Genomic DNA, 17,116 nt, shown 5'->3' on the forward strand with positions numbered 1-17,116 from the left:
AAAACGAAGCTCATATGCGAAAGTTATGATTTTTAGAAGTCAGAAAGGAAAATTGCGAAATCTGCAAGGAAGTGGTGACGTGGCCAAATCCCAGCCGTTGCTTGCTGAGCACGGCCTCGCATCCGATGATCGCCACGAAGCCTCGCATTACGCCCCGCATCCGAAGCTGGGTACGCCCGGCGTACTTGATCTTGTCCGGGTCCGAGAGTGGGTGCGAGCCAGTTGGTACGAGTTGGCATCCTTATCCGAGGAACGTGCCGCGTAGCCAAGGATTACGCCCAGCCTAGTCCGAGGCCTCACAAGCTATAAAAGGGGGCGAGGGTCTCCGGATTTTTCACACATTTTCTCATTCTCTCTCTAAAATCTTTCTCTCTCTAAGGCTCCAAACCACTCCTAAACCCTAGATAAAACCCCAAGCACCCTAAGGAAGCCCCGAGGTTCCCGGAGTCCCGAGAAAAAGGGTCTTTCGGTTTCGGAAACGCTGCTCCGAGCAAAGCCCAGTTTTCTTTAAAATCCGCTGTAAGTGAGCTACGCTTACGCAATTTTTAATATAGCTTTCAAATAATTATAGTAATGTTATAAGGTCCTTAAAATAATTATTTGGACTATTATTGAGTTATATTGAGTGTTATTTAACGCTTATATAATAATAATAATAGCTAGACTATTAATTTGTCGCGGTTATCATTAGACTAAACCCTAGTGGTATTGGTACTAGGTTTTATCGAAGGAAAATTATTTTGAGAGTATCGAAGCGTTGTCCGAGTGCTGAGTCACCACCTTTCGGGTGAGTGCATAGTTGCTTTCAGCTTACACATAGATATGAAGTATTTATATATATTACGTGTTGTGTGTGCATATTATCTGTATACTTGCTATCTATGCTGGATGAACAATTTTATACGTGTTTTAAATGATTTAAAATGTATATGTATTTTATATCTACAAAATGTGTTGGGTAGATGTAATAGTTGTTGTGTGATAAAATAAAATAATGAGAGGCCTCGTTATAGATGTTATTGATGATCCAGTCATCTAGCAGAGTATAGATGACGACCACGGACTATTCTAGACAGTCCAGTGGAACACTAGCAGGCTCGCAACCTGTAGGTGTTTATTTGAGTTGTGTGTTTATTTGAATTGTGTGCTCACCAGGTGTACTCCATCCCCACATGGTTGCCTTAAGGACATTTATTACTGAGGAATCCCCTTAGCAGTAGTGTCCATCCCGATGATAGTCCTTAAACTAGGTCCCTTGTGTTAGATGTTTTAGGGACGTAAAGTGAGGATAACGGGAACGGGTAATCGGGTTTGTTTGGTTTGATAAAGTTAATAAACTTATTTATTGTGGGTTGAAAACCCTATGTGCTCACCAGGCTCCCAAGCCTGACCCACTCAGTTTCTTGTATTACATGTAGTGGCGCATGAGCATAGATGTGATGTCCTAGGATGAGAGATTAAGGGATTTTAGGCCTGTAAATACAAAATAATGTAGTAAGGCCTATGATGTATTGTTTATGCTTATGATCTGTATTGAACATGACATCCCGAGTCTTTTTAATGAAATACATTTCTATGGAAATGCTTTTGATAAATCTTTATCATATTTTGTTTTGCGACAAATTCCGCAACACTTTTATTTAAAATGTTACTCTGATATTTAAAGAAAGCATAAACAAAATCGATCTTTTATGGCCATGAAAATGGGGATGTCACAGGTGAAAGGGAAATTTTTGGGAAGAAGGGGGTATGTTGGGTGTATGTTGTCAAGGGATAAACCCTAATTTTTAGGGTTTAGACCTTATTTAACCATCATTATGGAGCTTGAGGCTACCCCCTCAACAACCTCCTTACCTTAAAAGATAACCCATGAAACCCTAGCCCTCTTTTGAGTGTTCTTGAGCTTTGAAGCGATTTTGTAGCACTTTTAGGTGGTTCTTTGTAAAGAAGAAAATTACTTGAAGAAGAAGTGGTGCATTCAATCTTTGGATCCAGATTCTACACCTTCTTGTGCATCCTTAGAAGGTATCAATCTCACACCTTGGAGTTCTATGTTCTAGATCTCATATTGTTCATGCTTATGCACTTTTTGTCCCAAAACCATGGTCTTATAGAGTATGGACTACTCCAGACCATTTGAGCTGTCCTTTTGGGCATTTAGGAGTACATGGAGTCAGTGTTGCAAAACTCGGCCTACTCGGCCGATTACTCGGAATTGGCCCTCCACCGAGGCGAGTAATGTCAACTCGGCCAAAAAACTCGGATTTAGTCAAAATCGGCCAAAAATCGGTCAAACTCGGTCAAAAATCGGATAAACTCGGTCAAACTCGGGCCTACTCGGTCTTACTCGGGCCTACTCGGTCAAACTCGGCCAACTCGGTCAAAATCGGTCAAACACGGTCAAAGGGTCAAAATTGTCATAAAAAGAAAAAAAAATCAAGAATTTCAAGATTAATATGTATAATGCACTTAATGATTTATTATTTAACACAAACATGTGATTATTACTACATATATATCTTAAATTTTCAGTAATTATCCACGTAGTGAGACAATTATGTGTATTTCAGTTTTTATGTATTCACATGTATCTAATTTTGGTTATATATTTTAATCAAATTATGATTTTAACTTATGATTTTGACATATATAATTTTCTAAAAAACATTTCTACATGAATTACCGAATCCGAGTACTCCCCGAGTACTCCCGAGTACTCGCTACTCCCCAGTCGGCCGAGCAGGTACCGAGTAGCGAGTTCTACAACCTTGCATGGAGTTATAAAAATCAAATCTTGGAAGTGAAAGTTCATTCATGTTTGAGTTGTTGGCATTTGTGTGAAGTTTTGGACCTAGGGTTTGGTATTAGGTCCTTTTTAGCCATTCAAGTTAGTAAAGTTGTCGACTTTATGGTTTAAGAACTTATATAGTAGTTGATCTGAGGTATAGACGTTAAGGTCTTAAGGGATTAAGACTCTAGGTTAGTTTTTGGGACCCTGGCATGTACATCGGCATACTCCTCAGTACGTTGCGCGTACTGGGTCAGCAGCCCGTTTTCGGGTCAACGAGCGTACGTGTTGGGTACGTGGGGCGTACACCATGTTGTGGGCCTCCTTCAATTTTGGGTCACTTTTGTGCTTTTTGGGCTAGTTGGGCTATTTTGGGATTTTTGGGCTTTCATATTTAGGCTCAATAAAGGGTAAAATTGTCTTTTAACCTAGGAGTCATGATAATAGACTTTGACTCTTGGATATGGTTTATGCCCTAATTATTAATTAGGATGTTATTTGATCGTATTTAGTGCGGAGATTTCCCAGATTAGCAGCCCGAGCATTTATCTGATTTTTCAGCAGTTTGTGGTGAGTCTCCTCCCAATGTTTAGCGGGTCGAAGGCACCAATGTCGACCAATGGATTATTGTTATTTTTTATGCTAGCTTCTTGTGTGACCTTGTATGTGTGTATGTATTGTATATATTCCGTGCGGGGCCTAATGAGTGTGTTGGGTGGGGCCCATCACATGATACAGACAAATCTGCTCTGAGCGAGGCCCGATGGTTGTCGGGCATGGCCCATTGTAGTTTTGATATTTGTCATATGATGTATTGTGGGGAACTCACTAAACTTTGTGCTTATGGTTTCAATCCATGTTTCAGGTACTTTCGGATCTAAGGGGAAGAGCTCGGGATGATCACATTGCACACACCATGATTTTTCCACTTATTGACTCTGATATATTTTTGGGATGTTATTTGGTTTACTTTGAATATTTTATGGTTGGACAAACATGTTTGGTTGATGGTTTATTTACTATAAAAACAAAAAAAAAATGATTATGAGTTTTGGGACATTACAAACAATTTAGTATGGTTTCCAGTGATAGGCCGATGACAAAGTTACTGATCCGCTCGAACTCTATTTGGTAGGCGGTTGCTGATGATGTTTAATGGAGTTTAAAAAAGGTTGGCGTGGTGGTTGTCATAGGCTGTAAAATCGAAACAGGTTTATAGGGACTGTGGGAATTCGTCCCAAGTAGTAAGTTGGTGGTTGTTGTGAAGGTATTTGTACCATGAAAGGGCATCACAAGATAGATGAAAGGTGGTCATGGAAAGGCTCTGGTCTTTGGGAATACCATAGAATGTATAATATTGTTTGGCTTGAAAAAGCCAGTCTAATGGCAAGACCCGTCGAATGTGGCGAGGGTGATCTTTGGTGGCCGTATAGGTCCGTATTCCTGGTGGATAGGTGGCAGGTTTCTGGGAGGGGATGGGGCGGGAGTTTGAGTTTTGAGAAAGGTGAGTAGGTTGTTGGTTATTTTGTATTAGGTGGCTAATTGTTGGGTGATGATGTCAAGTTGAGCTTTGGTGGCGGATTTGGTTTTAGTGTTTAAATGTAGTAGTTTGTTGAAATTTTCAACGATCAAGAACATGGATTCTTTGAGCGATTGTGGTTCTCGGTTGGGTGGCATGATGACAGTGAAAGCACCGGATGATATAACCGGTTCGAGTCGGTCAAACTCCCAAAGAAGAACAAGAAGAACAGAAGATCAGTTGGAGTAATTTTCTAGTATATTCCCAAAATGCAGGACAAAGTGTAATTAAATAATGCAACGGTTCCTGGGAATTAGCAAAACATGGAATTGAAATGTGGCCTATATGCTCAAATCGGATGGACCTCTTGGGCCTGTTGGATTGCATAAGTTGACTGGTGTGGTGGGTTGGATCGGTGGTGTTGGCTTCGGCTATTGGCTTGTGTACCTGGGACGTATCAACTTCCCAATACTAACATTGCATACATGTAGGTTTCTTCCCAAAAAATCTCTTCCAACTTGAGTATAAAACCACTTGTGGATATTGAATCAATAGTACTATCAATCATAGCTAACATTGAATTACCTTTTTAATAATCCGTAGATGACGTGCAAAGTGTACCTACTGTTTCCTTATTTGAATTTGAATTTTCTCAACTCGGTACTAAAATTATTCTCAAGCGCAAATCGTACATCCACGTCTAACTTTATTGTAAAAAATGATAAAGAAGTTATTTAAAACATTTGATGTTTAATATTCGCTTTGAATATACATTACTATTCTGAGAAGAACTTTATTAAAATAACAAGAGCCATCAATGATGAAGAAAACAAACATGTGATGAAGGCTTAAAATGCCTCAATTACAACTATTGCCAACCAAGACATCATGTAGGTTAAAAATCAACTTGTCGCCATGTCTTTTAATAATGAATGACATTCGACGAATTTGAAAAGTTTATTATATAGTCAAATGTAAACATTATATATATATATATATATATATATATATATATATATATATATATATATATATATATATATATATATATATATATGATAAGTGTAATTTTAATAAATACAAGTTCATTGAAAATTCTTCCCCAAAAAATTACATTGAAAACGAATGGGTTCATTAATAACCTTATTCCTTAAAAATAGTTACACTGAAAAGTTGAAGATCATTCATCTTTGATACCCGGTTTTAGAGATTGTAACTCAATGAATATGGAAGAAAAAATAATGAAATTCAATGTAAAATGAAGTATCGATTTTAAACAACATGCTCGGATAGATCATATGTCAATCCGCCTTCAGATGAATGAGTTAGAACAATTTTTAATTTTTCACATATTTACTTAAGATTATGCCTATTCAATTTCGGTTCAAACAGGTCCAATACCCGAAACCACCTAACCGAACCAATCAAAAAATAGGAACCAGAAAGTGAACAATCGTAATTCATAAAAAATATAAACAACCCTACTACATAAACAGGTACCGGTCCGATTTGGTCCACTGGTGACACCATAATTTCTCTATACATGATTTTTGGCAATAAACTATGAAGAGAATTTGGCCAAATGATTCTATTCTCTTTGACTCGACTCACTTTTCAGATTCTTTTAACAAAATATGAAGATATTCCCATTAAATTATATACCCCGTTAGATGTATGTACGTAGCATTAGTAACAAATTTTATCTCTAACCTACTAGAAAATCAATGAGAAACCAAATTAAGACAACGCAATCCTCCAAGCTCCTTTTTTGGCTTTGCATGTAAACACTTTATATATTGTCGTTGCCAACTACGATTCCTAATCAATACAGAGTCATAACTCGGGATTGAGTTAATAATCTCTACCTAATTTAACATGACTTAGTCATTATGCATGATGTGCAAATGTGGCCCCACACCTTAAACAAAAGTGACCCTAAATATTGCAATATTTCCCTCTTAGAGTTCATAAAATTCTACCCTTTTGTTGACTGTTAACTTCCACTTAAACAACTCTCCAACCCTCTTTGGCTTTTTCTTATTCTCTTCCTTTTATCTACCTCACACCATACTCATTTTCTCTATTTTTCACACCAAATGGCATCTATACTCTACCTAATTCTCTCATTGTCTCTATTTTTCACACCAAATTCTCAGGCTGATCAAGGGGTGGCTCAAGAGTGTCCATACCCATGCTACCCACCACCAACTGGCGGCGGTGGTGGTGGTGGTGGTAGTGGAGGAGGAGGAGGGAATACTCCGACAACAACCACCTATCCGCCGCCTTCCCAAACGGGGTATTTCCCTCCACCTTCGGGTATATTCCCATATAACCCTCCAAACCCTAACTACTATGGTAATGGACCTCCAGCTCCAGACCCTATAGTTCCATGGTTTCCTTTTTACTACAAGAAGCCACCTCATAGCCCTGATAGATCTTCATCCACAGGTGGCAGAATAAGATCGACGGCTGCGATGTTCTTCATCATTTTCTCATTCTTGTTACTTGTTTGTTAACTTAGCGTGGATTTCCAGACCATTTTGTTTCTTCTTCTGGAAGCATGAATGGCATGAGTGGTGCACAAAGGGCAAAAATGGTAATTCAAGAAAAGATAGATGAAAAGAAAGTGGTGGAGAGATGATAAAGGAAGGGCCACGATGTAGACGACTATTGTCCAAGAATGTAGACAACTTTTTCTTTACTTTAGTGTTGTTAATCATAATGCTATGTGGGGATTTTTACTTTTTTTTTTTTATATAATATTGTTGTTGATGTATAACTGATGGTTGGTTCTTGGAAACTCTTAAGAATTTTTTTATTATTTTTTGTACAATTTTTATAATTTTTTTATGCAGTACCTTTATGGGGAGGTGGAAAAAGATAAACTTTTTTCATAGATAAGTTCATAAAAAGTGATAAGCAAGATTGGAAATATCTTTCTTGAAAGTAAGATGATAGAAAAAAGCACATTGACATCCAAAGTGAATTCTATATTGAATGCAGCTCGACGTATTTGTTTATCCGAGTATTTGAATTTTTAATAATAATGAATTGCAAAACTAATGTAAAAAAAAAAAAAAGTTTTGTACTTTATAGTTTCTTTTCTGTTCAAGAGATATTCATTAATGATTGAAATTATGCTAAAAAAATGGAACTTTTGATAACATTTTTCATTATTGTAATCGAGTTATTATAGACCTTCATTAATCATTATTTACCTATGGTTAGCATTATGGATGACTAACAAGAGCCCACCCACTATTTTAGTTGGGCTTTATGAATGGTTGGTATTGTGGTACAAGAGTACTGTACGTACTACAAACACGTTGAAGTGATCTTAAATGCAACAAGAATCTATATCAATCTATACTACCCTTAAAAGACTTTTGTACTTTTTCAGTATCGTATAACCCAGATGCAAGAAAAAGACAATAATAATAGAATATTGAATGACCATACAGTGTGTTTGAGTGTTTATATATAATGGAGTGTGCATCTTCTTATTAAGGTTGTGTTTGGCGTGTCACAGCTAGCTGATAAGCTTCTTTAATTCTTTGATTTTTTTTATATTGTTATGTTTGACAAGTCAAAAAGTAGCTTATAAGGTAGTTTTTTGAAAAACTACTTAGACTAGCTTTTTATGAGTTTTTTAAAAATTTTCCAAATATACCCCTTAACTAATTATAAAAACATATACTGTTAAGTGTCATTGTATGTAATTGTATATATTTCAGCTAACATTTTAGCTAGTTTACCAAACGTTAATTTTTATCAGCTAGCTTTTCAGCTATCAGCTAGCTTTTTAGTTAACAGCTAGCTTTTCAACTACTACGCCAAACATAGCCTGAATCATCTCTTATCTATATTGTATGTGTGATTTTGTTAAGATAATGAACTTTCGCAATATAGCCCCTATAAATTATTAAGATGAATACACTTAACCCCGACATTATTAGGAAAATGAATGACACATACTCAATCTCTATTAGACTATATTTGTATGTAGTATTTGTTCATATTTCATATGTATATCTTGTATATCCATATCTAAAATTGAGGGATCTCATGTATTTATATATGATGTGACTAAATGAAAGAGGGCAAGCAATTATACCAAACTTCATGGTATCAGAGCCGGCATCCGCACCCCTATGGCCGACCATATATATTTACAATCTTCATCTTTATTGACTTCATTCAATCACACATCTGACCGGAGTTGATGTGCAAGAGCTTCAAACAAGTCTGAAACTTAGCTCCTTAAATGACTTTGTTAAGAACTTCAATGCATGCTCCTATGTGACCATCTTATCCATTAATACAATATTGGACTCGATTACATAACTTATGAAATACAACTTGGTTTTGATGTGGTTCAACCTTTTCATGATATATTATATGTTTTGATTAGATGAATCCCTCGTATATTGTATGTGAGTTAAGGGGCTTCGTAATTTGTATTCTAATATATGTTTGGGTTTACGGAGTGCACGCATGTATAAGATCGAATTAGAAGCCAATTCGACGACAAGTCGGGGGTCCGAGGGCAACGCCCCTAGCGGGGTCCAACGGGCAGATCCCCTAGTTGAGGTCCCGCTGCGCCCCTTTGGAAACACTTGATTTCCTCATTAATTTTGGATTCCCTTGACTTGTTTCCAAAGGGACCCATGACGGCCAACCCTAGAAAAAAAAAACCCTACATCTCATTTTCTATATAAAGGACTCTCTTCTTGAGGAGAAAGAACACCTTTTAGCTCTTATTTTTCTTCATATGAACTAAGAATCTTCTAGCAATTTGGCTTACGTTTTCTGTACCTAGATTCGTAAATGTCCCCTTGGGATTATCCTAGAATGAATTTTTGTAACCCGGGCATAGGGTATAAATATCATTTTGGAACGTATTTATAAGATCCAAAGGGTATCCATATCTCTACTATAAACCCTACCCAATTTTCAACAATAAAATTGATATTTCATGTTTCTAGAGATGGGTGAATCAATCCGTGAGATAACTACAAAGTTCACAAAACTGGAGAAGTTTGAAGGCGTTGATTTCAGGTGTTGGGAGAAGAATATGCACTTCATGCAGACCACTCTGAAGGCAGCATACATGTTGACTACTCCAAGATCAGCTGAACCGGAGGAAGATGTTGATGAGACACTTGAAGAAACCAGGAAGAGGCAAAAGTGGGACAACAATGACTACATCTGCAAAGGTCACATCTTGAACGGTATGTCAGTTGCGCTATTTGATATATATGGTGATACTTTAACTGCTAAGGATTTATGGGACACCCTTGAATTGAAATATATCACTGAGGACGCTTCTAGAAAGAAGTTTCTGGTTAGTGATTTTAACAACTTTAAGATGGTCGATTCAAGGTATGTCACTGAACAATACATTGAACTCCTTGGTATTTATGGTCAATTTAAACTGCACAACATGAACATGGATGAATCTATTGTTGTGTCAAGTGTAATTGACAAACTTCCACCATATTGGAAGGATTTCAAACATAACTTAAAACATCAAAAGGAGGAACTGTCATTTGTTCAACTTGCTAGTCATATTCGTATTAAAGAATCTTTTCGTACAAAGGAAGTTGAAAAATATGATAAACCAAAGGGAAAGTTGATTATGGACAACCTTTTATTCATATGGTTGAAAATAAAAGCTAGGAACCCGAACCATAAAGCACATGGAAAATGTAAGCAGAAACATGTCCCAAATAACTCCAACAAAACGAAAAATGAATTGGTTTGTTGGAGGTGCAATAGGGCGGGGCATTGCAAGCGTGATTATCGTGTGAACTTAAGCAACAATAATAACAATAATGGTGTTGGAAACAGTGGAGCCAATGGAAGTGTGAACGGGTCTTCGGGTCAAGTTAAAGTAGGTCAGTTTTTTACTAACTATGATAATTCTAATCAGAGTTATGTTTATTATGTTTCACTAATTCCTGAATCATTCTATCTACAAGAAGATGATGTTGCTTGGTGGATCAACTCGAGGGCAATGAACCATGTACGCAAGGATAAACGATTGTTTGAAATATTAATGCCGCTTGAAGAGAGATCGGTGTTGAGAATGAGAGACTCTTCTTTTATACCTATTTGTGGTGTCGGTGTTTTGTGTCTTAAATTTACTTCTGGAAATACTATTAGGCTTTTTGGTGTTTTGTTTGTTCCTAAGATTTGAAAGAATCTTGTTAGTTCTAGTTGTTTGAATTATGATGGTTTTAAACAAGTTATTGAGTCGAATAAGTTCATCTTATCTCGAGGTGGAATGTTTATTTGTTTTGGATATTTATATAATAGAATGTTTCGTTTGAGTATTGTTGACAAATTATTACATGTTCAAAATTCTACATTTGTATCTTCTACTTCTAATGTTGATAAATCTAGGCTTTGGCATGCAAGATTAGGTCATGTCAACTTTAGAAGGATGCATGAGATATCAAAAGATGGCTTAATTCCAACCTTTGATATGACTCTGATAAATGTAAAACATGTATGCTTATAAAAGTGACAAAACAGCCATTTCCTAGCATCACTAGAAATTCAGCTATTTTAGAACTTGTACATAATGACCTGTGTGATTTTCACTCCACTCATTCCTTCGGAAATAAAAAGTATGTAGTCACCTTCATTGATGACTGCACTCGGTTTTGATATGTGTATTTGTTACATTCTAAGGATGAATCCTTAAATAAATTCAAAATATACAAAACTGAGGTGGAATTACAATTGGGTAATCCGGTTAAGTGTCTTAGGCCTTATAGGGGAGATGAATATATGGATCTCATATACTTCCAATCAGTGGGTATCATTCATGAGACCACGACACCTTACTCTCCCTAACATAATGAAATTGACGAATGGAAAAATCGAGTGTTAAAGGAAATGGAAATTCGATGTTGTCATACTCGGGATTGAGTAATGGATTCTGGGGAGATGCCACGTTAATGGCCTACTATTTATCAAATAGGGTTCCAAATAAAAAGAACAAATATGTCCCATATAAACTTTGGTTCAAGAAAAATTCGAATTTAAGCTATTTTCGGGTTTGGGGATGTCGGGCAATTGTAAAAATAACCGAGCCTAAAAGGACAACTTTGGGGGAACATGGAATAGATTGTATATTCATTGGATATTTTGAACATTCCAATGCATATAGGTTGTTAACACCGTTATTGAGTTACGAGATGCAATTTTTGATGAGATGCACTTTGCATCTATTCAAAGGCCTAAGGATTTGACTTTTGGTACTAATGAAGTGAAGAACCTAGAAAGTTCAGATGGTGTTACAGAACTAGAAGAACAAGAGCTACGAAAAAGCAAAAGAGTCTGAATTCTGAAAAATTTTGGTTCCAACTTCCAAATGCACTTGGTGAAGGCACAAGGGATGAGGATGGTATTCAATACTCTTATTTTTACAGTATTGAGGATGATCCAAAGACATTTCAAGAGGCCATGCGGTCTCAAGATGTAATATTTTGGAAGGAAGCAATTGATGATGAAATGTCATCAATTCTTGAAAATAACACTTGGTTGCAAATGGATTTTCAAAAAGAAAATTAATATTAATGGGACTATTGACAAGTTCAAATCCCAGTTAGTCATTCAAAGTTTTAGATAAAAACTCAGTGTTGACTATTTTGATACGATGCTCTAGTTGCACGTATTTCTATTGTTAGATTGTTGATTGCCTTAGCAAATATCCATAATCTGTTCATTCATCAAATAGAGGTGAAAATAGCCTTTTTGAATGGTGAACTTGATGAGGAAGTTTACATGAAACAACCAGAAGATTTCATTATGCTCGGTAAAGAGCATATGTTTTGTAAACCTATTAAATCTGTGTATGGGCTGAAACAAGTGCCTAAACAATGGCATTGAAAGTTTGATGAGGTTATTTTGTCCTCTGGTTTCAAGATTAACCAATGTCATAAATGTGTTTATAGTAGATTTAATGATGCTACTAGGGTTGGAGTGATCATTTAGATGACATGCTGATTTTCGGTACCAACCAAAATCAAGTGGATGAAACAAAAAAATTGTTATCATCAAAGTTTTCCATGAAATATATGGGAGAGGCTTATATAATTCTTGGTAATGAATCAAAGTCATTACATTGAGAAAATTCTCAAGCGGATTAATTTAAAGATTGTTCTCATGTGACCACTCCTATGGATCCAAGTGTGCAATTGATGGACAACACAGGAACTCTTATTTCACAATTGGGACACTCTAAGGCCGTTGGTAGTTTGATGTATGCAATGACAACTACCAGGCCTGATATTACTTTTGTAATAGGAAAATTGAGCAGGTAGACTAAAAATCCTAGTGCTCAACATTGGCAAGCAGTGAATAGAGTGTTTAAGTATCTCAAGGGAACCATGGATTATGGATTGAGTAACTTGGGATATCCTTCGGTTTTGGAAGGACATCCAGACGTAAGTTGGATAACCAACCTGGAGGATCATTCCTCAACGTCTGGTTGGGTATTCTTGCTTGGGTAGGTTTCATTTCCTTGGCTTCCAAGAAGCAAACCTGCACTACAAACTCAACAATGAAATCTGAGTTTGTTGCGTTACATTCTGTTGGTAAAGAAGTTGAATAGTTAAGGAACTTAGTCTATAAGATTCCTTTGTGGTCTAAACCGAGAGCACCTATTTCTATCCATTGTGATAACGCTTCCGCATTAGGTAAGTCTTATACTCAAGTGTGTAATGACAAGTGTCGGCACTTAGGTGTCCAACACACTTTGGTTAGAAAACTAATCATGAATGGTGTAATTTCGTTTGAGTTTGTGAAATCGCAACATAATTTGGCATATTATTTAACTAAGGGTTTTTCAAGAGACTTATTGCAAAATTCTGTGATTGGGATAGGATTAAAGTCCATCTAAATTCTATAATGGTAAGACGTCCAATTCCCTTCTAATATCACATTAGGTGCTGAATTCAATGTAGAAAACCCACACTTATAGATTGGAACACATGAAGTATTCATCCCAAGTAATGTGTTCGGTTATGTAGTTGATCAGGTTGAGTTTAAACTTCTTAATAATTCCTTTGGTTAAATGTATGTGCAGATACATGGAAAGGAGTTACCTATGTGATTGTGAAATGTACTCGCATTTCAAGAGGTTGTGGACTTGGCCTTGATACGATCATGAGAGGATTAGGACATGCGACTTAATAATAGTGTCAACTTGTATTTTGCTAGAAATTTCAGTAAACTAGTATGCATTTTACTTTCTGGTATTCAAATGGGTTGATGGGTTCAACTCTTAGAACACCCTGATTCTCGAGTATTTGTAACAGTATGATACTAAGTGGAAATTCAATCGTTATGACATTTTTCATTATGTATTGGTTTGGTTTTGTTTTGATAATGTTATGTTTGTTCAAGGGTTACACTAAAATGGAGGAGGATTGTTGGTGATTTTAGTGTCACCAGGTCATTTTGTGTAATTGGAACTTACTTGTAAGCTAAGGGGCTTCATAATTTGTACAGTAATATATGTTAGGGTTTGTGCGGAGTGCACGCATGTATAAGATCGAATTGGAAACCGGTTCAACAACAAATCGGGGATCCAGGGTAGCTCCCCTGGGTCTAGGATTTCCAAAGAGGCAGCGCCCCTAGCGGGATCCAATGGGCAAAGCTCTTGGCTGGGGTCCCGCTATGCCCCAAAAACTCTTTGGATTTTACAAGTGGATACATAGTGGAAAAATCGAATTTTTGAGGGGGATTATGATAAATTTGACTAAGATCCTCGGTTTTGGAAACCCTTGATTTCCTTATTAATTCGGGATTCTCTTGACTTGTTTCCAAAGGAACCCATGACTGCTAACCCTAGAAAAAAACAAAAAAACAAAAACAAAAACAAAAAAAAACACTACATCCCGTGAGGGACATAGGTGGAGATTTAGGAGAATTGTAGTAGTAGAATAGAGTAGATTTGCCGTTCAAAAAAAAACTATTAATGGTAAGTGACTTTTGTTTTAATATCTCTTTATTATGATACTAGGTTATAACCCGTGTACTACACGGGATCAACGTAAAACAATGTTCAAAATTAATAGACATTATAATTAATAATACATTTGCAAGACTAATTTTATTTAGAGACTTGGATGTTTTATCCGATTACCTAAAAAAGGATGAAAATTAAAACGCTAATATTTTTAACCAATATTTTACGAAACGGCCGTTTATAAACATATTAGACATGACCATAAATTATTCGCATTATCTTTTTTTTTTTTGTATTTTTGTAATTATGAGAGTTTGTAAGTAAAAAAGTCATATGAGAATAAAACATTGTTTCCTCTTAACAATTATAAAATTTTATTTAAATATTACTATAAAATGAAAGAGCTTAAATAGTTGGAAAGTTGCACTCAGTGTAATTAAATTTAAATGTTAACAATCTTCTAAATACAATGTTGAATAAACTCATTAGCCACAAACATTCAAAAGTGAACCATTAGGTTTGAAAGCCATTATGCACTTGAAAAACAAAAACCACAAATCAAATAATGAAAATGTCTATTAAAACGAAACACATAGTCATACACTTGATTCAAGAAAACCAAAGATTAGGTGTTTACCTTTGTATCGCCTTTTGGGGAACCACTTGAATCAATTTGTCAATTTTGAATTTACTAAATCCTCTTTATAAATGACAAAAACCTAGAAAAAATTATCAGTGAGGCAATACATTAAACATGTTATGGAAGAACAAAGAACAAACAAGCCAATAACCCGATGGCAAACAACATATGTCAGACCTGAAAATAAAAATAAATAAATAACATGAAAAAGATGCAGCCAAATTTGAAAAAAACTCGTTAAAAACTAATAATCAATTCAATAAATCGCATAAAAAGAATCCTAATAACAAAAATGCAGAAAGAGAAAGCAAGAATTCATCAAAGTAAACAAAAATCAGACAAAAAACTATCGTTAAAGAAAATTGAACATGTGGCATAATATTGGTTTACAAAAGTGACATTTGACAGTGTTAGTTAACTGTCTATACAGTTAAATGATCAACACAAGATAAGCGATTGTTGGTGTCAAAGGATTGTTTTTGCAAGAAATAAAAATATATATACCATTCAAAGGATTGTTGGTTTGTTTGAAATGCTGCTATAAAATGGTGAGACCATTCAAAGGTATATAAAATTAATTAACATGTTATAATAAATAAAATACCGACTATGGTGTCTGAAGGCACACCAATTAGAGATATGATTCTAGAACAACTAAAACATATAGTGGTACCTGTTTTCAGATTTGAAGCAGGCGAAACAAAAAATGGTTAATCAAAACCCGCATCAAAATAAATTAATGAAGAAATATACATCAAAAGTAACAATTTTGAAAAGGATGGCTCTTTATCTCAATCAATCGTTTCATCGAACACCTGGCGTGCACCTTCAATGACATTTAAACTAATAAGAAATCACATGTATATGTTCCATGAAAATACGTTTAAGACCCATCTCATCAGTTGCATGGTGAGCATCTTTGACGTTTCTAAATTTTAAGCAAAGATGAAGACACTAATTGCCTAAAAAAGTATTTGTTTTTCAAAGATTCATCTTTTTGAGTTGGGCATGAATAGTGGGAGTTCCCCAAAAAAATCAGAAAAATTATGAATTATAAATAAAATATGGATTTGAGTATTACCTGGAATTCGAGCATAACAAAATCATATGTGCTCTTGATTAACTCTAAATCAGCCTATTGTCTCCATGATGAACCCTCATACTTTCTAACAGAAGAAACGTAAAATTGTTAAGGTGGACTTTGAGTGTAGAATAGTTCCATATAACTCTTAGATGGTTAATTATTATAAACATAGAGCAAATCGAGAAGGTGAAGAAACACATGTTGATCTTCAAATCACGGGAGACTTCAAACTTCCAAAAGAGCGATCCCAAAGTTGAAATAAGAAGAAATTATATTACATGTTACAATGAAAAGTCATGAAAAAACCGAGGTAGGTTCTTCAAACCCTTCAAACTGTGTCGAAACGGACCAAGTAGCTTAAACATAAACTTACCTACCAAAACTTGTTTTGTCTGAGTTGATAAAAAATCGAGGAACTGGATGCTTGGAATTGTGCGTTCGATCACTCATAAACCATTAAACCATTAATTAAACCACAAGGTAGAATTGAAGGTTTCCATTTGATGTAGGATTTGGGTATATTTTAAATTTGAATCGGTTACCAAAACTAAGAAACTGAAATTAGAGGAAACAAATGCATGATTTTTAGGGAATAAACAGACAGTCCATACTCTTGGGGTAGGCGGGAATTAGAAGGAAGGATGAAGGAGACGATGACACGTGTGAAAATGGAATTATAGAAAATAGCCGTGTAGCATGTAGGAGAGGTTTTTATTAGGTATGGGGGATGGGGAATAATGACTTAGGAAGGTAATAAGGTTTCCAGTTTGTTCGTATTAGGTCACTAAGGTTTTTTTTGTGCGTATTAGACCAATATGGTTGATATTACCGTTTAGAAATAGTCCTTTTACCGGTTTTAACCGGTGAAAATGACTATTTCTAAACGGTAATAACAACCATATTGGTCTAATATGCACAAAAAAAAAACCTTAGTGACCTAATACGGACAAACTGGAAACCTTATTACCCTCCTAAGTCATTAACTCTAATTTTAAAGACATTGAGAATATATCACCATCAACAGTAAACTACTTCGTTTATAACTCGTGTCTTCCCATATAACTTACTACTCCTCTATATGGTGAAGCTCTTCATCTATAGTC

General features: G+C 35.6%; 1 protein-coding gene across 1 annotated transcript; it reads left to right on the top strand.

Moving 5' to 3' along the window:
* Positions 1-6,263: 6,263 nt before the first annotated feature.
* On the top strand, positions 6,264-7,125 carry LOC111921167 (uncharacterized). The gene has a single exon (XM_023916736.3). It carries the CDS (start codon positions 6,404-6,406, stop codon positions 6,821-6,823), a length of 420 nt encoding a protein of 139 aa, XP_023772504.1. The 5' UTR covers positions 6,264-6,403; the 3' UTR covers positions 6,824-7,125.
* Positions 7,126-17,116: the final 9,991 nt, after the last annotated feature.

Source organism: Lactuca sativa, chromosome 8, assembly GCF_002870075.4.
Source record: "Lactuca sativa cultivar Salinas chromosome 8, Lsat_Salinas_v11, whole genome shotgun sequence".
NCBI classification, from domain to species: domain Eukaryota; kingdom Viridiplantae; phylum Streptophyta; class Magnoliopsida; order Asterales; family Asteraceae; genus Lactuca; species Lactuca sativa.